The sequence below is a fragment of the Solanum dulcamara genome, chromosome 9 (genome assembly GCF_947179165.1).
Source record: "Solanum dulcamara chromosome 9, daSolDulc1.2, whole genome shotgun sequence".
In the NCBI taxonomy this organism is placed as follows: Eukaryota; Viridiplantae; Streptophyta; class Magnoliopsida; order Solanales; family Solanaceae; genus Solanum; species Solanum dulcamara.
Window position 1 is genome coordinate 23,004,145 of NC_077245.1, and position 24,218 is coordinate 23,028,362.

A 24,218-nucleotide genomic window follows, 5' to 3' on the forward strand; every position below is an offset into this window, starting at 1 on the left:
AGTAGCTCTTTCGGAGCATTCAATAATTTTTGAATTACCAAAAATTGTAGTAACATTTATTTTTCTTCTAAGCAAGTAGGAAAAATATTTCTTGTCTTTAAAAATGACATGAGTCATTCCACTATCAATTACACAAATATCTTTGTGATTGATCATTGATCCAAACAAAATTTGAGGTATATCCATATTTTTCTCCAAAAAGAAATAAAGTAAACATTATAATTAAAACATGGCTCATTATACAAATTTTATTTATTTATATAAATTAGAAAAATATAAACATATTATTTAGTACAGACAAATAAAAAAAATTATTTAAATATTATTAGGCTTATCAATATTCATATTTCCTTTTGGAAAATTGAAGAAATCAGTTACATCCAGATGCATAGGCTCAATATTATCTTTAGAGATAAAGTTTGTCTCTGGATTATTTTTCCGCTCTCTTCAAGGATGCCTGATATTGCTGAACTAGACGTTTTGATGATCGGCAGGTCCGTGACTAGTGCCCCATATCTCCACATCTACGACATATACTTTTTGAATTTTTCTTTGATTTAGCTTCTTGCTTTTCACTCTTCTTTTTATATTGCTAATAATTTATCAGTGCCAGCTGAGCATCATGATTATAATTTCTTCTTCGACCACGACTACGATTGTGGCCATGACCTCTTTCTTGTTGGTTATAATTTGCCTGATTCACTTCAGAGAGTGACAAAGAACCAACGGACCGACTATCATCATTTGTCATCAACAGTTCGTTATGGTGTTCAACAATAAGAAGGTGAGAAAGTAATTCAAAATATTTTTTAAAATTCTTTTCGCAATATTGCTGCAGGAGCATATTCGCGGGTGGAAATGTGAAGTATATTTTTTTAGTTTGTCTTGCTCAGTGATTTCTTCTTCGCATAAATTTAACTGTGCTATAATTCTAAACAAGACAGAATTATATTCATTTATATTTTTAAAATTCATTAATCTCAAATTGAGCCAATCATGACGTGCTTGTAGAAGGATGACCAACTTCAGATGATCACATCTTTCTTTTAGATTCTTCCACAATTTAAGGGGGTCTTTTAATGTGAGGTACTGTAATTTTAACCCCTCGTCAAGATGGTGACAGATAAATATCATGGCTTTGGCACGTTTTTGACTAGATGCCATATTGTCGTCTTTGATGGTGTTTGCTAGACCCATCGATTCTAGGTGTATTTCGACATCTAGTGCCCATGATAAGTAGCCTTTTCTAGAAATATCAAGAGTAACAAATTCAAGTTTAGAGATATTCAACATTTTTAAAAAATAAAATTCTTATCCTTTGTTACCTTCTTAAAATAGCTCAAAGTGATGGAGTCTCGTGCTGATAATATGTTATAAAATAAACTAAACTTAGTAAATTAATAAAAAAGAGAGACGGTAAAAGAAAAAGAGAGGAGAGAATTATGCAGCAGAAGAAGTAGAAAAGTTGTGTATTTTTTTTTCAGTATATCAATATTCTCTAAATTTCAAGGCAATATATAGACAAAAAAAATAAAAGGATAAGTAATAAAGAAATGACAACATGCCATTTAGTGGATGTCAACATCTACGGTATGTTCTTTCACAAGAGTTATGACTTATGAAGGCGAAATTTGGGCCTCTCTTTTTTATTTATTTATGTGAAGCAACCAAAAAGTCATTTTAGTGAAAGGAAAATAAATACGTAATTTATTGATACTAAGAGGAAGTGTAAAGAGAGGGAAACGATCCAAAAAAGGAAGAAAACGGGGGGGAAAGAGACACTCGTGAGGTTTTTGTTAAGACCTAAACACTCCTCAACATTACTCTACTCTTCGATACTTTAAGTTTTTTGAGTGTGTCAGTGGCTCAGTGCCCAAGGAAAAGGGCTAGTTGGTGATTGGAGGCAATAGGGTTAGTAAGAAGATGGCGAAGGAGGTGAACGAAGAGAAGCAAGGGATAGAAGCCAAGATTCAGGCAGCTTTGCGCTCTCGTATTCAACATTTCAAAGAAAATGCCGAGTATGCTCCTCCTGTTTTTTTCTGCTTCTTTTCTAGTTTAATGTGCGACACTACTTTGATTTTTCTAATTTTTTTTACAGTCCTTTTGATTGAAGTGGTTGTTTTGGGGATATGGGTGAGTGTAAGGGAATATGAACTGGAAAAAACATAACGGGTCAATTGGGAATTTTCTGTCTAGTGATTATCGTGGAGCAGTGGAGGTGCCAGGACATTGGGTTTTCTTAATCCGGATCTGTATCCGGATTAAGTGTTGGTTTTCTCTCTGCTAGTCTTTCCAAATGATGACCATTTCTTTCAGTTGAGTGAAAATTGGACAAATCTTCTTACTTGCCCGAACAAAAAGAAGGGGAAAAAGTTTTCCGGGTGTTGCAGCAAGGAACTTGTTCTTCCGCTGAAGCTGCAGGAGAGGGGGAGGAGAGTTAATCTCAAGTTATTTTTGACTGCATTTGTTGTATGTTAGCATTGGTGTCTCTCCGTGTTTTCCCATATATGATATTATATGCATTTTTTTAGTATTAGTATATTCTATACATCTTTGTCCCTTCATAGTTGGAAGTATCTTTAGATGTGATCCAATAAAGGCATGCATCTTATGCCTGTATTTATGTGTGAAACCCAATTGTGTCTTTACCCTTTCAGTACATATCCAGTAATTGTCATATGATATGTACAACAACAACATACCCAATGTAATCTCTCAAGGTATGTTCTGGGGAGGGTAGATTGTACGCAAACTTTACCCCTACCTCATAGGTAGAGAGGTTGTTTCCGATAGATTCTCGGCTCAAGAAAAAAAAATAATAGTCCAAAGCAGTCCAACGAAAGAAGTAACAAAAGTACATAAAACAACTAATAACAAAAACAATAGATAGTAACAAAACAGAAACTACAGTATAACATTATGATAATTGAGGTACAAGGAATAAACAAATAATAATAAAAATCGAAGGACAAAAAACTACAGGAGCAATACTATGACTACTAATATGAACGGACAACAAGTCAATGCATTGTTACCTACAAAACTTATATCCTAATTTGTATTCTTTACACCCTCCTATCTAAGGTCATATTCTCGATAAGTTGAAACTGTGTCATGTTCTGTTTAATCATCTCTCCTCAATGCTTCTTCGATCTACCTCTCGTAAAATCTTCTATTAGCTAATCTTTCACATGATCTGTGCACCTGTGCATCTCCCCTTCACACTATCAAACCATCTCAGTCTTGCTCCGCTTATCTTGTCCTCCACCGAAAGTCACTCCCTCCTTCTTTTGGATATCTTCATTTCTAATCCTATTTCTTCTAATATGTCCACACATTTATCGCAACATCTTCATTTCCGCAACCTTCATATTTTGAACGTGGGAGTTTTTGAGTGACCAATACTTCTGCCCCAATATAACATAGTTGGTTTCACTACCACTCTATATAATTTGCCTTTAAGTTTTTGTGGAACCTTCTTATCACGCAAGACTCCAGATCTGTGCCTCCACTTCATTTGGCTTGCACCAATATGGTGAGTGACATCCTCGTCAATCTCCCCATTTCCTTGGATAACAGATGTACATAATTTTCTTGCTTTTGGGTTGGGTCATGGTGTTGGAATTGATATATGAGATGAATGAGAAATTAATTTTGAAGGCTTTGAGTTTACTTTGTCATAGTATTGTTGTCTTTGTAGTACCTTGATAGGTTGATTTCATAACTATATTGTTAAAACGACTTTTTTTTGGTGATTTATCTTTAGATTTGTTCTTGGCTATATGTTTTATGTATTTTATTTTTAAGTAGGTCTTGCATTATTATACAATCTTTTTTCTGTAGAGAAGGGTCAAATTTTCCCTAGTACTATCTGATATTGAACAACATTGTGTTATGTTAAACCTTTGTTTCAATATTATTCCTGATGCTCTTGATTTTGCCCTTGATCTCTGGCGAAGTTCCAACCTGAAGGTAACGTTAACTCATAGTTAAAAGTTGAGGGGTAAATTTGGTCCTTTCTTCAATGCAAGGGAAAATATGAGATGATTTGGTAACGACATGGGTAAGAATGGACCAAAAGTGTAACAAATGTCAAATTTGATATATTTTTTAAAACTTAATACAACAATTGTGAGATGCAAGAGAAATACTAAATCTTTTTTATAACTATGATATCCGGATCATCTTACGCGCTACTCTACTAATTACACAGAGTGCCTGCTACCTCCCACCAACACAGGTACCGGGTAATGCCGTCCACCAATGCTTGGACATATGAGAAGAAATCACCTAATGTTTTTGCCTAAACCTGGATGCTCCTAAGTCCACATGGTTCTAATCCACTCCATTAACCAAGAGACTACACTTGGGTGCTACAAAAGATATACTGAATTAACAATAATGTGTTCATATAATTGGTCTTTGGTGTCAAGCTGAAATAGATGAGCAATCTGATCAATACTTGGGAAATAAATTTAATGATATCTTATGACCAAGAGCTAATTGTGAAAAAGAGAGAGTAAACAGTTTTATTTGTTGAGTAGCTCATGTGTGATCTTGTAACCTAACCCATTTATCTAAAATTGGGGTGGGGTAGGGTGGCTGTAAAGCCGATTATGTTAGGATGATTTTGGGTTAATAGCAACAAATATTGTACATGCATGATCTTCTACTCGAAGGGCTCTTTCTTTCTTCATATGGAGAACAAACAACCTTAAAGTATTGTTCCATGTTCCAGAGGTCTTCAAGCCTTGACATTTCAAGTCACGTTGAATGGTACAGTGGAAGTGTGTTGTAACAAGAACATACAATAAATGCCTTTATTATGGACACTTAACTATATTGAAAATTTATTGAACTAATGTATTGTTGGGTGGCTTTGAATTTGTGGTGCAGCTCCTTCACTTTGGAGAAGGTGCGTAGACTGATAGAGGAAGACTTGGAGCTTGAAAAGTATGCTCTTGATGTGCACAAACGATTCATTAAGCAATTCTTGGAGAAGGTAATCTTATTGGTTTCTTAGTTTATAAATGGTAAATTTCGTGTAATCTGTTTCTTCTTGATGCCTTCAATGAAACTATCAAAATTAAAAGGCCCAATCTATCGGTGACCCCTTAAAGTTGGCACCAAGTTTCACGTAGCCACCTTAACTGGACTGTCCACTTTAGACACCTTATGTAGGGTCCTGCTGTGTCATTTTGACATTTTTTTAACAATCAGCTAAAATTACAGTGTGTGTAACACACTCACCAATGACCTGGCACTATGACTAATTAAAAAAGAACAAGTGGCATTTGAGTGCAAAATAATATTTAAAAAATACATTATAGGAAAAAAACTAAATTTCAGCCATAAATAATAATAATAAAAATACATATTTCTAAACTCCACCATAACTACCCCACCCCTCCTTCCTTCTTTCTTCCCAAACTTTTTCAACGCCTCCCTGAACTCCCAATTGCTTCTCTGCTTTTTTTTCATTTTAGGATTTTCATTAGATTTAGATTTTCACTTTTTTTTTTCATAATTATAATTGTTGGATTAAAAAAAAGAAAGGAGAAGAAGATGATAGTGGGTGCGATTTTGAAATTTGAAATAAATTAAAATTAAAAAGTTCTTACAATATTGATAAAATTAATGGCGATGGTGAGAAGAAGAAATTAAGAGAGAAAAATATAAAATATGGGTGTTTATCCATTTTTCTGGCAAAAACAGTGGAGGGAGGTGATGGTAGATTTAGAAAAGCAATACAATGAAAAAAAATGGCTTAAAAACGGATTTGAATAAAAAATTCGACTTCCATTGAAGGAGTTTAAGCTTGAAAAAAAAGTGGGAGATAAGTGGCTTGAGAAATGGAGAAGAAGAGAAAATAAAATAAAAAATGTCTAAATAAAACCTTTCACGCGCTATTGTTGAGTATATCACACTCACTTTGCCATCTCAGCAAAAAGTGTCAAAATGATACAGCAGGACCCTACATGAGGTGTCTAAAGTGAACATCGCCTACTTAAGATGTCTAAGTGAAACTTGGTACCAACTTTAAGGGGCCATCGATGGGTTTGGCCAAATTAAAAAAGTCATTTAAAACTTCTAAATTAGTTGTAAAATATTCAGTGAATATTGACTAGTTTTTAATACAAAATCTCAAGTTTACTATGCCTAATCATTAAATATTCATTCATGGTCTTTCTTTTAACAATTAACATACAATTTATCTACTATATTTATTGTTTAGGGCCACCTTTTCAAGATAGAGCCCATGTGGGCCCATTGCCTTGGTACCTGGGTGTACCTAGCTTAGTGCTTAAGAGAGCCTCAAGCAAGCCTTAAAATGACACCCTCTTTATGAGAAATTATTCTTATGGACTATGGTTGTTTCTACTAAGGCTTCTAAGTAGTTGTTTAGTCAGTCCACATTAACATTCTCCATCTGTGATTAATTAAATGAGAGTTATGCTTTGAATTGCGATGCTTTCAGTAACTATTTTCTGCAACCTCTTCTTCAGTTTGTCAGTTTTTGCACTTTTGGCATGTTACATTATATACCCTCACATGAAAAGTAAAGGTCTTTTACAGTTGCTAATTATTTTTTGTTTGACGTGCTAGCTAATGGAGAATGCTGCTGCTGATGGTGTCCCTAAGGATTCTCAGGAAAATTTGGAAAAAGATGCCTCTTCGATTAAACAAGAAAAAGAAGTGCTCGAGTCCCCCAAAAAGCAAGTGATAAAGAATGATATCAAAGAGCCAGCACTTGATGAAGCAGAAATGGATGATTCTCCTATAATGGGCGTTATGAGCTCGAAATCAGAGTCAGTGGATGCTCAAGGTGTAAAGGCAAGTGAGAGCTCAATAAAGAAGGCTATCTGGGAGAGAGCTGCTCACTTCAGAGCTAATTCTGAGTACGTATTTTTTATTGCTAGCTGAGTCACCATTCCATCTTTTACAGCTACGACTCTGTACCTTCTGGTTCTCCCGAGAACTGCTTGGGGACTTAAAAAACCAAGACATGAGGAAAAAGAGGATTTTTGTTGCCACTACACTTGCTTGAAATTACTTTTATTTGTTTGCTCCCTCCCCCCTTCTTTCCTTATTTTTCTGAAGAGTAAAACATTTTATGAGAGAAGTATTTTCGCACCCCTTAGTCTCAATATATATCGGATCTCACCTTGCTTCCAATGTCGATCAATATCGCTATCGGGCTGATTTTGCAATCGCTTTAGTCTTGTTCATAGCTTTAACTCCTCTTTTCATTCCAAGTTATTTACATCTGTTCCCCAGAATGGCTTGCCATGACTTTGTCCTTGGCCAGTCATAGATTCTTCCCAAGATTCATGTTACTTCAAATTCATGTGAGGCCGTTATGCGGGACATAACCCCTGCTTCTCAAAAGTTGTTGGGAAAAAAGGAAAGAGATAAACATGTTAGTGAAATTTTGTCCACTGTTGCCTTTCATCCTATGGTGCCACCTGAACCCTTTTGAACCATTACTTGAATGACAAGAATTCTAGAACATCACTTCTCTTTCCCCTTTTATCTCACCTGTATATCCTAAATAAGGACATTCGTAGTAGCTCTTTGCCATTATATGCGATAGTGGAAATATAAATCTAAAGCTCAATCCTGAATCTCTTATATGAAATAAATAACAATAATAACTACGAGTCCCAAACAAGTTGGGGTTCGCTATATATTCCATTTGAGCTCAATTTTTGTTATCATCGCATCTATTAAAATGAAAGTCGAAATCAGTTAAATATAATAATTACAATAGTATTAGAAGTCCTCCAACAAGACTAAAACATATCCCCAACTAGTAGATATCACTTATATGGATCTTTTTTCTCCATAGTGTCGTATCTTTAGCTTTGACTCCAAGAAATTATAGGTCTTTCGAGACTTCCTTCCATGTGATTTTGAGTCTACCTCGTTCCCTTTTTAACACCTTCAACCACCATAATTTCACACCTGAACCGTATGCATTTGTAGATCAACGCAAAGACATGACCAACCCATCTCAAGCAGTCTTCTCTCATTTTATCCTCGGTGTGTACTACTTTCACTTCTAGTGAATGTGGTCATTTTTTATCTTATCTAATATTGCTTGATTGCACATCCATCTTCGCATCCTCATCTTTGCAGCACTCTTCTTATGGGCATGTTGGACTTTAGTAACCCAACATTTATTACCATATAACATTCTCGGCCTTACAAACATTTAGTTACCAGTATTAAAAAAACATTCTCAGTCTTATAAATGTTTTGTAGAACTTACCTTTGACTTTGGTAGGCATTGTTCTATCACATAGCACCCAGGTAGCACTTCTTCATTTCAATTACTCGGTTTAATTATCTGAGTAACATCCTCATCTATCATTCTATTCTCTTCAAACGACTATCATAGATGTCTGAATTGCTTACATAATGGGACCGCAATCTCGTCTAGTCTTACCTCATTTTCTCTCTTCTCATGTTGACTGAACTTGCAATGCATGTATTCAGTCTTACTTCTACGTAGTGTTATCAAAGGCAGCTTAACCCCTGATGCAAGGCTCAAAATGTGTTGAGTGTTCGCCTCGCTTAATGTGCACTTTAGTGTCGTTATCAAGGTTCTAAGACATACTTTTCCTTTCCAATGAACCTCTTCTGAAGAGATGACACTAAACAATTGATATCGTAATTATTTTTCAATTTCTTTGTTCATATATTTGTCATTCATGCTTATAAATTATTAGTCTTGGACTCTATATAATGTATTTTTTTCTCCCTTTGCACCTTTTTTCATTAAAGCCCACACTTTTTTTGCGCTTAAAGCCCCAACGGACTTAGGAACTTTTTTTGCGCTTTTTGCTTTTGATAACACTGCTTCTGCTTATCCTAAAATCCTTACTCTCTAAAGTTTTTTTTTTTTTTTGAGAAGGTAACATTTGTGTATATTGGCAAGTCGGTATATGGGTTGCACTGAAACCATATTTAAAAAACCCTTACTCTCTTAAGTGCTTCTCCATAGTTCAAATTTTTTGTTGACACCCTTACTAGTCTCGTCAATCAACGCAATATCGTCAGCAAATAGTGTACTCAATGAGCCCACATCTTATATCTTGTTGGTCAGTTCATGCATACCTAGGGTAAACAAGTAGGGGCTCAATGCCGACCCCTAGTGTAAACCCCACTGTTATATAAACTCCTTTATATCTCATGTTATTGTTCTCACGCTATTGACGACTCCAAACGTCTCCTCTATGGCATTTATATATTTGGAGATAATGGATCAAAATCCCCCAAATGTATCATGTTTTTATCTGTTTCATACTTAAACTAGGTCTAGTTTATGTTATCCCCCCTGAACTATGACTTTCAGGTGCTAAACCCTCCCTGAACTATCACATTCACATTTTTGTTAGCGTCATACTTAAACTATGTATAGTCTACTTTATTCCCTTGAACTATAACTTTGTGTTAAATCCCCTTCTCATTATATGTTGTGCAAGCGTGTTACTAAAATGGTAAATGTTTTGAATATAGATCCAATTCCATTCACAAAGTAAAATGGAATTGTATAATAGCTTTACTGTTTTGGTGTATACAACTTTGTATAGAGGGTGTAGATCAAATTATAGATTTAATAGGGAGTCTATAAGTCTATTTTTGTTATGGCTGTAATCCCTTTTTGGAGGTGGCCAACATCTCTTTAATGCTGAAGAATACAACTTACAAATTCTCAAAAAATAGAAGAGTAAAACTAAAGAAAAATAAAAGGTAAATTAAAACGGAATTAGAAGTTAAAAGGAAGATGAGAAAAGGTAAAGAAGAAATCACAAGGGACACCACTTTTGTCCCATTTCGCTAAGAGCTCTCTGGCGGTAGAGAAATTGAAGCAGACCAATTCTCATTTGGTTCCATTTCATAGTGATTTCAATCTATAATCTTTGATTTTATCGTGTCTTCTGATTGAAAGGTATGAATCAAGCATTGTGAACAAAAAATCCCTGAACTTTGAGAAGTTGAACATATTTATATATTCACAAGTTCTTTTTTGTCTTCTTCCTCTATTTTTAGTCCATGGCTTAATTTTATTTTTTTTATGACAAGGGAAACCCGCAGCCATGTAGATGGCTTTTCTTGCCCCTCACGCGTCTATAAGGAGGTGGTTACACACACTTTGCCATCTATCAAGCCAAGGGTTTTAGCACCCGAAAGTTATAGTTCAGGGATAATGTCTAGTTTACATTTGAAACTAATAAAAACGTGATAGTTTAGGAGGTTTTAGCACCGGAAAGTTATAGTTCAACAGGGTAACCTAAACTAGGCATAGTTTTAAGTATGAAACTAATTAAAAACTTGATAGTTTAGGGGTTTTTGATTGATTATCTCATATATTTAATATGAATTCATTTGGTACTCTTATCGTATGCTTTTTGTAGGTCAATTAATATCATGTGTTATTTTTTCCTCCTCTCATGAAAAACTTCCATCAATCTTCTTACTAATATAGCCTCTGGGCCCAATTTTAAGCCCAACAAAAGCAGAACCAATAATCAGAGATTTCGTAATTTCTCTGAGAATGAAACCCAAACTATAGATCCAGTCACAATTGAAATCCAAGCAAACACACTAAGAGAAAGAAGAACAATATCGCACATTCAGTCATCTGCAATAACTCAAGTCGTGAAGAACACAATGATATACGAGGGTGAGGAAGAACATGCAAAGACACAAGAAAATCAGTTCAACATTTGTATGACTAATACAATGGTGCCAGGGAATAAATCAACTGAAATCGTACAATTAAAGGAAAGCATATCTCTGGAAGAAGCTGGGCAAGTAGACAGAGGAATCTAAGGCCCCTTGCAACGGAAGGAACAGGTTGAAGCAGCAAATTGCATCGAAGAAGATGTAATTCCTTTGAAAATCCAATTACCAGTTGAGGAGGCTATTCAAGACACCAACACTTCAGAATGGATTCAACAACACATCATCAAACTAAGCGCAGAATTCCAAGGCCCCCTAACATTCCAAGGCACGCTAATAAGAAACATTTTACATACATGGAAAGCTGATGTAGTGTGTCTCCAAGAAACATAGCTAACAGGGGATATTACAAAGATACTGAAGGAAGTTTGGGGGAACAATTGGGTTAGCCATGCCCAATTGGAAGCTAGTGGGACTAGGGGTGACATTATTATAATGTGGGACAAAGGGGAATGAGAAATTCATTATAAAGTGAACTACTTTACTAGGGTTCTAGTTAAAGAAGTGGTATTGACACATGAGAATTTGAATCAGAGAGGCGTTCATCTGTGTTCTAGAGGTTTTTTTTGTGGGGAATAGGCCGAGACAATCAACCATCTTTTTATACATTGTATGAGGACAGATCAGCTGCGGAAGATAGTCATTTATCGGAGGAGGACTAAATGGGTGAGGCCAAGGAACATAAAAGAATTGCTAAACTGTTGGAACAAGGATGGTAATGCAGCCAAAAAGGAAGGAAGATGGAGGATTGTCCCTGCATGCATTTTGTGGACAATGTGGAAAGAAAGGAATAGGAGATGTTTTGAAGACAAGCAGAGCAACTTGCAAGAGTTTAAAATGAAATTGTTTAGCTCTGTTTTATTTTTGGTGTAAGCATAAATTAATAGCTAATACAGAAGATATTTTTGATGTTTTAGATTATTCATAGGAAAAACAGATAGTTGTTGAAGCTGTAAGTTGTAATACTTTTGAAGGGGGACTACATATTTTGATGTAGTATACCTATGGATATATAGATTAACTGTTACCAGTCTCAAAAAAAAAAATAACTCACAAGAATCAATTCGGATTAATGTTGAGGCAATTGACTATTGAAGCAATCCATCTTGTGCGTAGACTGGTGGAGAAATATAGGGAAAGAAAGAGGGATCCTCGTATGGTGTTCATTCATCTTGAGAAAGCTCATGACAGAGTTTCGAGGGATGTCCTCTAGAGGCTAAAGGTGTCCCAATGGTGTACCCAGTGAGGAGGTGTGAGAGGTTGGATTTAGAGGGTACGCGGAGGGGTAGGGCTAGGTCGAAAAAGTATCGGGGAGAGGTGATTAGACAGGACGTGGCGCAGCTTCATATTCCCGAGGACATGACTTTAGATAGGAAGGAGTGGAAGCTACGTATAGTGTAGAAGGCTAGTAGGGGTAGAGTGTTGTCTTGTCTTGTGACGATTTAGGGCCTGTCATAGGACTAGTCTTGCCACTATAGTTGTGTTGTTATTGCTTTCCGATTATCACATTGTTTTGCTGCTGTTATGTTTTTTTCTTGTAGATTTTACATTGCTTTTCTTTTTAGCCTCTATGCTTTCTTTATTGTATTCTTCTTCTTTTACTTAGATTTGATACACCCTACTTTGTGGGATTTCACCGGGTATGTTGTTGTTTTTTCTTCACTCATTGGTCATTGTACCTCTTCATATTGTAGCATTAAATAACTTGGTGAGTTATTCTACTTCAATCTCTCTAAGACACTTCCAAACCTCTATGGGGATAGTATCTGGACCACATACTTTTCTAGTTCTCATATTTTTTTTGGGGAATCCTTTATATCCGTCAGCCTAATTCTACGAGTGTTGTTGAAGTTTCTATCGTGAGACAGACGTATGGAGATCCAAAGTGTCATTCTTTTATTGGATCTCTTATAAAAAGAAAATAAAATAAAATTATGTATTATTGTTTATCTCCTTTCAAAAGCTGCCATTCTTTGTTGAAGATTATTCTTAACCTTTTTCGCAATATCATAATTTAGAAGTGTGAGTTGATGCATGAGCTATACAATCTGATTGTATTAAATTTGGATTGGATGGAAATATAGAGGCTTCTTCTTCTTCTTTTCCGTCAGGCAGGGCCGCAGGGTTAGGGCTCAATCCTTTTGATGAACTTCATCGTTGTGTTACCTTTTGTTACCTTCTGTGGTGCTTTTTGGTGTGCAAGTAATTTGGCCATGGTAGAAATGATGCTCAGTGGCTTTTCTGTCGTGAAGGGTGTCAAAGGTGCTCCATTTAGAATCTTTGAGGTCAATAAGAACACATGAAGCAATTCTGTCGTAATGTACTTGCAAAGTGGCAAGTGGGTTTTTGGTTGGTAAAAGGGTACGCTAGACATGTTGGTTATTTCTTTACTATAATGAATGATAAATTAGTACTTGGAACTAGAGTTACCCGAATGTTACTCTCTAAGTGTTGCATTTGCACTGACTAGACATATTTAGATAATTGTTTTTGGAGCCCTTTATCATCGATGTGTTTAAGGCTGTCCATCCATGATAGAGTATGGCGCATGGTAGGCTAAGTCTCTTCGAGTAGTGGTACGCGAAGGTTCTTGTTCTCTCTCTTTTTTTCCTTCCGCTTCTCTTTTTCTTTACTTTTTTGGGCCCTCTATTATTGTTGAGATCCATAAGAATCTTCACAAGTAGTACCTAAGGGGATGGCTTAGTAGTTGAAGCTTAGGAGCACGAACAACAATATGAAGAATCCGTGTGAGCCTGTCTAGTCTAATCTTTATGAGCAGGTTTACCCAACACCTCCACTTGTGGACTGTAGCAAGTTACTTGGTGTATTAGTTGAGGCACACAAGGTGGCTCCTACACAAGCCTTGATAGGGCAGGGCAGCCCGGTGCACTAAAGCTCCCGCTATGCGCAGGGTCCGGGGAAGGGCCCAAGCCTTGATAACTAAAAAAAATAAAAAAAAATAGAAAAAATGAAGTCTTCATGAGTAATTGTGTTGTTATATACTTGATAATGTGGCAAAATGGGATAATCACTGACGACTTTGTGCATTCAACCTAATGGGTTATAAATGGGAGGGCAGTATATGGATGATAATAGCTTTAGGTCATCCAAATTTTGATTACAAGTCCCTTTTAATATCATATGCTCTTCAATACCTAGTTATCGCCAATCTCTTATCAGTTATCAAAACAAAACCTAGTTATAGTGAATCCATTATATCACCCATTGGGTATTTCTTCTATCCATTTTACCACTTGTAATATCTAAAGAACAAAAATTCATTCATGGCATTCAAAGATCTTTTTATGATAATTTAATGGCAGTAAAGATATAAATTGGTTGATGACAGGTTTATGTCAACAGAAAGATTAAGGGTCCATTTGTATCGGCCTTAGTTTGGTTGTTTCCTTATTTCTTGTTTTGATAATGTTGGATTTTTAATCTAATAAATTTTGTCAAGCTTGGAAAACATTTCTGTTATTTTTTCCAAATTTTTTTAACAAAACAAGAGTTCAGTAGCTTGCTTTTGTTACAAACTGAGATGTGGGAAGCTTATTCACTTTAATCAGGTCAGTGATTTAATCCGAGTTTATTGCTGAAATATGATTTGAGGGTTCACTTTTATCATGCCCTTAATAATCAACTGACTGATGCATTTGGAAACTGATATGGAAAAGTAGGAGTCCGTGAAGTTCTTCATTGGTTAGGAAAATTCCCCTAACATAATACAAATGATACCCACATGCGTGTTTTGGTGCATTCGAATGGAAGAAATAGAAGGGCATGTCAAGGAGAAGAGTTGTCCTTCATGGGTTTATAATTTGTCGACGACTTAGTTCTTTTTTCATTTTAATTTTTGCTGCAAAGAAACTTATGCTTCATACATGAGGAGATCATAAGCTTTTTGGTATAACTAAATATTTATAGCTGACTGACTGAGTTGACTTATTTGTCCTAAATGTAATTTTTGAATAAAGCGTCTTTCTGCAAAGAGTGTAACTATATTCTGGTTTGTTTTTGCACAAGCTCAATGCCCCGGTAATGAGAATTCTGTACTGTTACTTTTCAAATGAAATAACGAGTGCCCCGCTAATGAGAATTCTTTACTATTACTTTTCAAATGAAATAACAAGTAAATTACTCAAGAAAGAAACTAGGCAGCAGAAATAGGATGCGCTTTGTGCTTCATTTCTTCTAGATTAGACAACGTTTAGGCCTGTTTCTGTGCTAATCATTGGTTTCAGGAGTCTTTTCAATTGGTGTAATGTGTTGAAATTGTTTTTGGATGTGCTTTAGGGGACGGATTAATTTCTGAATTGGAGTATGTGATGTGTTTTGGAATACAACAACGCACCCAATGTAATTCCATAAGGTGGGGTCTAGGGAGGGTAGGATGTACGCAAGCCCGGTGTTATGGCAATATTTGGCATAATACTTCAATATAATGGAAGCTTCAAAACAGTGAGAATGTAGAGTTAGGTTGAACCGAATTCTTCTTAATTGTATGATGTTGCACGAGGATGTGTCTAGATGGAAAAAAGATGAAAAGCTGATAAACAGCAGTGAAGGAAATAGTTGTCAGCGACAATCCACATTAATACTAGAAAGATATCAAACAAAATGATTTTTTTCTTTTAAAGAAAGAAAACAGATACTGGTTTTCAATCACGAGACATTGAGCAAGTCACTAGTCAAACTCAAATAGGTCCTTGATTGTTGGGGGAGTACTGATTGTTGACTCCTTCCACTTTCTCTAACATTTTACTCTTAAAAGAAGATAAGCCTTTTTTAGCTGGTTTTATATATTACTGGTGAATACACCTGAACACTTCTTTAAGAGTTTGATCAATTTCAACAGCATCTCTTCTCTCAAAGGTTTTATTTACTTATTTATTTATGCAAATGTTGGCCTTTTATTATCTTGTTCTTGTTCTTTTCTGTGTTTTAACAGTTTCAAGTGAGTGTTTTATCTTAGGTCAATAACTCTGGCTGGTGTTCGTCGACTTCTGGAAGAAGATCTTGGTCTTGAGAAAAATACTCTTGATGCCTTTAAGAAGTTTATTCAGATTCAAATAGATGAGGTGGTATTTTGTTTCAAAAACCTCTTTACTTCCAAGAGGAGTATGTTTATTAATCATCACAATTTTTTTAACAGGTGTTAACACCTTCTGAAGCTCCTAAATCTAGCAGTATAAAGAAAAGCCATGAAAAAAAAAGTAAAACAGCAAAGAAGAGTGGTGAAAACTCTGATTCATTTAGCAGCCGACGTAAACATATAGCAGAGAAAGTAAAATCAGGAAAGAGATCTGCCGCAAAAGAAAGAGGTGAGACATCTGAAGGACTGAAGAAACGAAAAAAAACCCAATTCAGAGGATAATGTCCCTGCCAAAAAGCAGAAAGAAGTTTCTAAGAAGCTGTCAGATGAAAATAGTGATGGAGACACCGATAAGAGTGATTCTGAAGATGGTCAATCTGGATCATCTGCTGAAATAGTACCTGCCAAGGTGAGGTTATTATGATAATGTCCATATAATATTATTTGTTAAAAACCCTCCCCATGCGCATATACGATTCTTATTCATGAAACTTACTGCAGAAGAAAGTTGTAAAGGGAGCACCAGCTAATACTGGATACGGAAAACGTGTGGAACATCTGAAATCAATCTTCAAAGCTTGTGGGATGAGGTTTGTCTTTTCGTAAGATTTCTAATTACCTGTAACTGATGCTCAGATCCACATTCTAATTGAAATGTTCTACCTTCCCACCAGTGTTGCTCCTTCTATTTATAAGAGAGCCAAGCAGGTATCTGACGATAAGCGTGAGGGCTTCCTGATAAAGGAGTTGGAAAAGATACTTTCTGCAGAAGGGCTATCAAAGAACCCCACCGAGAAAGGTACTTTAGGACTATATAAAAGTGTCTAATGGAGTAGTAAGATGTTGTGACTGTGGTACCTAACAAATTTTCAGTTGAAATGGTATATAGCTTCTTCACTTCTGTTTCACTTCTCTGCAACTTTAAGTTGCTTGCTTCTTTTACCTGCTTCTTCTGAACACACGACAAAGTTCTTAGGGAGGTTCTATGGAGATGTATGGGTCTAGACGTGTACAGTGGCTTATATTAGGACAGCTAAGGACATTTATGATGGCGCCAAGACCTGAGTAAGAGCAGTAGGAAACACGGAACACTTCTCGGTCATGATGGGGTTGTCTCAGGGTTCAACCCTTAGCCCATTTTGTTTGCCTTACTGATGGATCAATTAATTCGATATATCCAGGGGATGTGCTGTGGTGTATGCTCTTCACAGTGACATAGTATTGATTGACGAGATGTGCAAGGGAGTTAACAAGCAACTGGAAGCTTGGAGGCATATTTTAGAGTCTAAAGGTTATAAGTTAAGAAAGATTAAGACTAAGTACCTAGAGTGCAAGTTCAGTGACATAGCACGCGAGGCGGAAGGTAGAAGTGAAGATTGATACACAACTGTATCCAGGAGAAGCAGTTTCAAGTATCTTGGGTTTGTAATACAAGGTAACAGACTTTGAAGAGGAGGAGATGATTAGTTGTATAAAAATATGTGCCAGTGACAAGGCTCCACTTGATAGATTCCCAATGAGTTTTTTCCAAAAATATGTGTCAGTGACAAGGCTCCCAGACTTGATGGATTCCCAATGAGCTTTTTCCAAACTTTCTGGGAAATGCTTAAAGTAGACGTAATAGGAACTTTGCAGTATTTTCATCAGCAATCAGGTGTTTGAAAAGAACCTGAATGCTACTTATGTGGCTCTTATTCCCAAAAGAATGGTGCAACTGAACTTAGAGATTTTAGCCTATAAGTCTCATAAGTGGTGTTTATAAAATCATTGCCAAGCTGTTAGTAGAAAGGTTGAAAAGGGTGGTGCACAAACTGTTCAACAAACATCATATGACTTTCATTAAGGGAAGACAAATAATGGATTTTGCACTCATAGCTAGAGAACGTGTAGATTCTAGACTAAGAAGTGATGATCCAGGTATTATGTGCAAGCTTGACATTGAAAATGCATATGATCATGTGAACTGGGAATGTCTTTTGAGTATTCTGAAGTAGATGGGGTTGGGTGTTAGGTGGCTGAAGTGGATGAGCTTTTGTATCAAAACCATTAGGTTCTCTGTCCTTGTAAATGGAGAACCTGTGGGTTTTTTCCCTTATAAAGAGGACTTAGACAAGGTGATCCTCTTTCACCTTTCCTCTTCATCATAGACAATTAGCCATGGAAGGACTCAATGGCATGGTAAGAACAACAATGTAGAAGAAATTGCTCAAAGGGTTCCAGTTAAGCAACACACAGGGAGTAAATGTGGAAATTTGTCATTTGCTTTATGCAGATGGCATAGTTATCTTCGGTGATCCAGATGCAGGACAAGTCATCTTTATAAGAATGATTCTGCTAATTTTTATCAAGTGTTGATTGGAGGAAGTACAATATTTTCTTATTAAAGAGGTGGATCAGATGGAGGGGCTGGCCTGGATTTTGTGGTGCAGGATTGAACAATTCCCGACAATCTACTGAGGTATGCCTTTGGCTTATAAGAACAAGGAGCTAGCTATCTGGGGTGGGATTATAGAGAAGACAGAAATGAAGCTTTCAAAGTGGAAGTCACAGTATATATCCCTGGGAGGTAGATTGATTCTGATAAATGCAGTACTAGATTCTCTACCTACTAATGTGATGTCTATGTTTCCAATTCCTGCTGGGATGTTGGATAATTTGACATGCTTAGAAGGGATTTTCTATGGAATATAATCAAGGAGGAAAAAGACTTGCATTTGGTGAAATGGGATGTTGTTCAACTTGAGAAGAAAGTAGGGGTCTTGGTATCAGAAATCTGAAATTACACAATAATCGACTATTGATGAAGTGGTTATGGAGATGTGCTAATGAAGACCAAGCACTGTGGAAAGGAGGTGATCATGGAAAATATGGACAGTCAAGTAAATGATGCACTGATGAAGTGGTCAGCACTTATAGTCTATCAGTTTGGAGGACTATCAGAAAGTTATGGGTTAGTTTTAACGAATATGTTGTCCACAAGGTGGGCGATGGATTAAAGACTTTGTTTTGGAAGGAACCATGGAATGGGAAAGAACCTCTGATGTCCACTTTTTCGGACTTATTCTCTATATGCAGCAACCTTGAAGCCACTGTGGCTGATTCTTGGACTCCTTAAGGGTAGAATATCTGTTTCAGAAGGAACTTGAATGACTGGGAGATTGATAGGGTGGTTGGCCTTCTGCGGGAAGTTGATAAATTCAAAGACACTTCTACAGTCACAGATGCTATCAGTTGGAAACATAGCAGTGATGGGATGTTCTTTGTCAATAGTGTGTATAAGTTGGAGGTCTTGGGGGCAATCAGGTGGCAAGGCAGGTCCTTGGTCAAAGGTGTGGAAATATTTGGCCCCTTTCAAAATTAAATGTTTTACTTGGTTAGTGGCTAGAGGAGCTGCCTCACTCATGAAGTCCTACAAAAGAGGGGAATTGAATTAGTATCCAGATGCTTTCTTTGTAATGAGTCTGCAGAGATAAACAATAATTTGTTCCTGCACTCCTAAGTGATAATCTAGTTGTGATCATTTTATTTTAGCCTCACAAGTAACAACTGGACTATGCTAGAACACACAACTGACCTTCTTAGCTGTAGGATCAAGAGGGGGTAAATTTAACACTTTGCAGAAGATAAAGTATTTGGTGGAGAGCAGTTCCATCATATATTTGGTGGACAATATGGAAGAGAAGAAATGGGAGGTGTTTTGAGGATAGATTCAACACTTTGCAGAAGATTAAGTGGAATTTCATTTTAAATTTTCATTTTTGGTGTAAACTAGGAAAGTAGAGGATGAAGTCCTATTAGTAGATTGTTTAGGGTCTTTGTAGTTAGCCCTTGATCTATAGTTTCTGTATTGATCACTTTTTGGAGGTCTTCAACATATCCTTAATGTTGAGGAATACAAATTACCAGTTCTCAAAAAATAAATATAAGATAATGGGGAGATTGACGAGGATGTCGCGCACCATATTGGAGAGTGGGTAAAATGGAGGCTCGCTTCCGAGGTCATGTGTGATAAGAATGTGTCACCATGGCTAAGGGTAAATTCTACAAAGCGGTGGTTAGTTGGCCAGGCAAGAACACACAGGTTCAGAAGATAAAGGTAGTAGAAATGAGGATGTTCAGATGAATATGTGGGCATACTAGGAGAGATATGATTAGAAACGAAGCTATTCGGGACAAGGTGGAGTGACCTTCGTGGAAGATAAGATTAGGGAAGAGAGACTTTGATTGTTGGGATACATGAAGAGGCATGAGAGGTTGACTATATTGGATGTCAGGAGAGGTAGAGATAGGCCAAATAAGTTCTCGGGGGAGGTGATTCGGCAGGACATGACACTCCTCCAGTTACTGAGGACATGACCCTAGATAAGAAGGTTAGAAGGTTGAGGATCAGGGTAGAAGGTTAGTAGGTAGCCTTGTGTTGTAGCACCTTTGTGTGGGAGAGATAGGAGGCTAGTCTTCTCTTTCCCTTTTCTCCTTAATAGTAGTATTTTTGTTTAGTTCTTGCATAGTATTTTCTACTTCGTCCATTCTTACATGTTGCTTTTTTTTTTTTTTTTGGCTGTCCATCTTGCCACTTGTTGCTGTTATTTTTTCCTTTCCAGCCTGTCTTGGTTTCTCATTTTAGTTGTTTTGTATCTTGCTAGTGTATTGTCATATTTTTCATGCGAACATGCTTTGTTTTCCTTTCTTTTGAGCCGAGGGTATATCGGAAACAACCTCTCTACCCCACAAAGGTAGGAACAAGGTCTGCATACATTCTACCCTCCGCAGACACCATTTGTGGGATTATACTGGGTATGATGTTGTTATTAATTCTCTTGTCTAGTTGGGAAGTGTTAAAAGTGTAGCTTTATAGGTGCATTATGGGGAAGTTTTGTTGTGTAACTTTTTGCTGATGCCACTTCTGATTTGTCAGAAATCAAAGAAGTCAAAAAGAGAAAGCAAACAGCGAAAGAATTGGAAGGAATTGACTTAAGCAACATTGTTTCAAATACACGAAGGAGATCAACATCCAGCTTTGTGGCTCCTCCAAGACCCAAGTCACCTCCTAAAACTGATAAGAATGATGACAAAGATGGTGATAGCGACGCCGATGATGCAAGTGATGACGACAAAGACGATGATGACAATGAAGCTGATGAGAGCAGTCAGAGTGAGGAGTTCAATGAAGGTATAGTATATTTGTTGGCATGTATATATATTCTACAGTGATGGTTTGCTGATTTGAGATACTTTAACCTTCTTGGCATTAACTTTCTTGGTCAATTGGGTTTCCACTGCATTTTCCATTTTTCCTCACCATGGCCTCCTAACTGCTCTAGCTCTAGTGAGTGGCATGTTTTTATTCTGCAGTAACAGCGATTTTCCTCTTTTCTTTGGTTGAAGTTCCATAACAGCAATATTCCTCATTCTCCTTGTCAACTTATGTTGGCAGTATCCCTATTAAGTAGTGCCAGTTCTTTTTTCACTGGCCTAAAGATATATCTCTATGAAATTTGTGTGCAACTAGAATAATCTAGTGGAAATACAACTATTTTAGTGTACTAATTTTTGCACCTGTTCTCCCCCTGGTTGTTGATCACTTGCATAAATTCATCATACAAATGGTTCTCGTTTCTAAAACACCCTTTTCCATGGCAGATGATAATGAGGACAGTGAATGAAGCTCTCTGCTGAGTGAAGATTATAACTTATAGATCGGGGATGATCTTTCCAATGTATCAATAGTTTCAGCTTCTCAACTTAGATTTGGGAGCTGAAATTTAGTGTATTTTAGAAGTATATTTACAAGAGATGTGATATTTAGCTTTGTTAAGAAGTGTCAAATTTAGCGGTCATGGATATTGGATACCATAGTTAGTTATCGAGGGATGTTGTACATGGAACATCTTTTCTTGTGCATTGTAGGAGGTGATAATCTTCATGTTTGTACACTGGTAGTAATGCTTTAAAAGGCTTCTTGGCGCAATGCGAGTCTCATTGGTAGCAGAAAATGCGTTAGAGGTACATGTGGGAGATGCTTGTCTCACGAGGCCTATGCACAAGTGTTTGACTGTGCGCCACAAAGTGCACTGAATGCCCAGCTCTCCATTTTATCTCATCAGTTTTAATGACAATCATGTGCACAATTTCTTCAATAGTCTTGTTGACCCTCTGATTTCTTCAATTAACCTTAACTTCTCGAAGTCGTCTTTGTCTATTTCTGTTACATTCCGTATTTTTGCATTTTGGATTATTCGTAAGCTAACGATTATAAATTCAAGGACTTTTAATTTTGAATTTTAAAAGGACATGATTTGTTGTAGATGCCAAGTTATATGAATAATTTATGTGTAGTAAAATACATCTCAAGAAGGACCCTTAAGCCAAATCAAAATAGAAGCCATCAAATATGTTTTTCTTAAAGTTACGTTTCGGGTAAGCTGACTTTGGGAGGCCATAACCTCTTTATAATTTGGGAATTTGGGAAAACTCTCAAAATGAAAGTTGTAGGTAATTGAAATATCTTTCCAACCATAGGTCGTGGGACGAAATGTGATATCGGAGTAATAAGATATAGACGTTTTAAGTCTGACAGGCCAAACTAAATAGTGAATTCGGCCCAACCCAATTCTAATTCGGGTCAGGCCCAATACCCACGAAATTAATCTAAATTCTATGTCTTCCTTCATAGTTTAGACTAAGAAAATATCCAGAAAAATTTCTAGAGAGAGAGAGAGGGGAAGTTCTTGAGAGAAAAATCAAATCCGACCAAAATTCGAGTCCCAAAATCCGAAGATCATGAAGAGAAAATTGTTGTACGTCGCGTTGGCTTCAATTTGAGCTAGAAATCAGCCAATAAGGAGAAGATTTTATGTGGTGCTGCAAATTTAAGGTAATATTAAAGTCTCCTTTTCATTGTTAACAAGTTTAGTTAGAGTTTTAACGGATTAGAACGGAGAAAATAGTATTATAAACTAGTTTGGTGATTTGTTGAGAGTTATGGGTTAAGGGGTTGTTTTAGGTAGATTAAATAGATGGAATTATCTTAGTGATGATGTATAATAATGGTTGATATTGTTTTGATGTTGTTGATGAGTTGTTGTTCTTGAATTTGGAGGAAAAAGGTGTATGAAGATTGTGAATGTTCAAACCCGTTTTTGGAATTGAGTAGCTGGTAGTAATTCTGGAATATCTCATTGTATAGACCTTCGATTTTAGATATTAAACATGTTTTGGAAAGCTAATACACGTACCTACAACTCTTATGTTTATGTCTTAGTCTATATCTGTTGTTATTATGTCGAAAACTGAGCATGAATCATAAGACAAATTCTGTCCAGATTCTGGATTGAAAAATCCTTCATGTATAGCTGTTCGTATTTTGATGATATCTCTTTGTAGAAAATGACTTTTGAGTTGATTTCTTTTGCATTGGAAACTTAAGACAGAGATCTAAATGTTTCATGAAGGTCATAAAGTCCAGTTTTGCCGTTTTCATTTTCAAAATTTAGATACAACGTGAGGTACTTGACTTTCCGAATTTACTGCTTTGGTAACATGAGTCGGGTGGAAATATTCTAGGCTTATTGTCAATAATAAATCTTATTTTGTGTCAATATTTTGGATTGTTGATGTTGATTGATGATTATATGGCTGGTTTGAAAGTGGGAAAAGTGAGCGGTATAGGGGAGGTGCTGTCCAATTTTTTTTAGAAATAACCTACTAACGATAGACTACGTTTTATTCTTGTCCATAGCTTAACCATAGTGCTTAACGCTTTAATATAGGTTGAGACAATATTGGATAACATATACGTATAAACGCTAAAGGTATGTAAAGTTAACATTTTCTTCTTTTGGCATGATCCATATGAAACGAACGAATGACGTATGCTTAAATTCCAAAGAAACTCTTATTCGTAGATATACTCGGATGGCTACCGTTCTTGATTTTCAAAATTTATATTGTTATGTCTTGACTCATGTGTATGATTCCAGCCATCCTAGTTGGTATAACTCATGTTGTGGTATAATTCATATTTTAGTATAATCCATAATTGGTGTGATTCATAATGACTATTGTCTTGATTTTCAAATGATGGACTGTTTTGCTTATTCTATTAAGTCTCCGATAATGATTAAATTTTACAAGGTTGCTAATGATACCTTATTCGTGCATATTGTTATGGTATTATTCACCGAGTTCTACGATAGGCCGGGTATGTTATCATGTATGGATTCCACTACATTATTCACCGAGTCCCTTACTAGAGGGCCGGGTACGTGATATGATAATATGATATTATGATGATATGACGATATGATTATGGCACCGAGTCCCATAATGGGCCGGGTACGGTATCAGTGTACACTACTCTATTCACCGAGTCCCT

At 36.4% G+C, this 24,218-nt stretch overlaps 1 protein-coding gene across 1 annotated transcript; it reads left to right on the forward strand.

Moving 5' to 3' along the window:
- Positions 1–1,706: 1,706 nt before the first annotated feature.
- On the forward strand, positions 1,707–21,812 carry LOC129902190 (uncharacterized). Its single transcript, XM_055977273.1, is given in 10 exon segments — positions 1,707–2,018; positions 4,897–5,002; positions 6,607–6,899; positions 15,725–15,830; positions 15,905–16,102; positions 16,104–16,253; positions 16,346–16,434; positions 16,519–16,643; positions 20,760–21,014; positions 21,485–21,812. Coding segments are annotated over 10 exon segments (1,440 nt in total). The 5' UTR covers positions 1,707–1,923; the 3' UTR covers positions 21,508–21,812.
- The last annotated feature ends 2,406 nt before the right edge of the window (positions 21,813–24,218 follow it).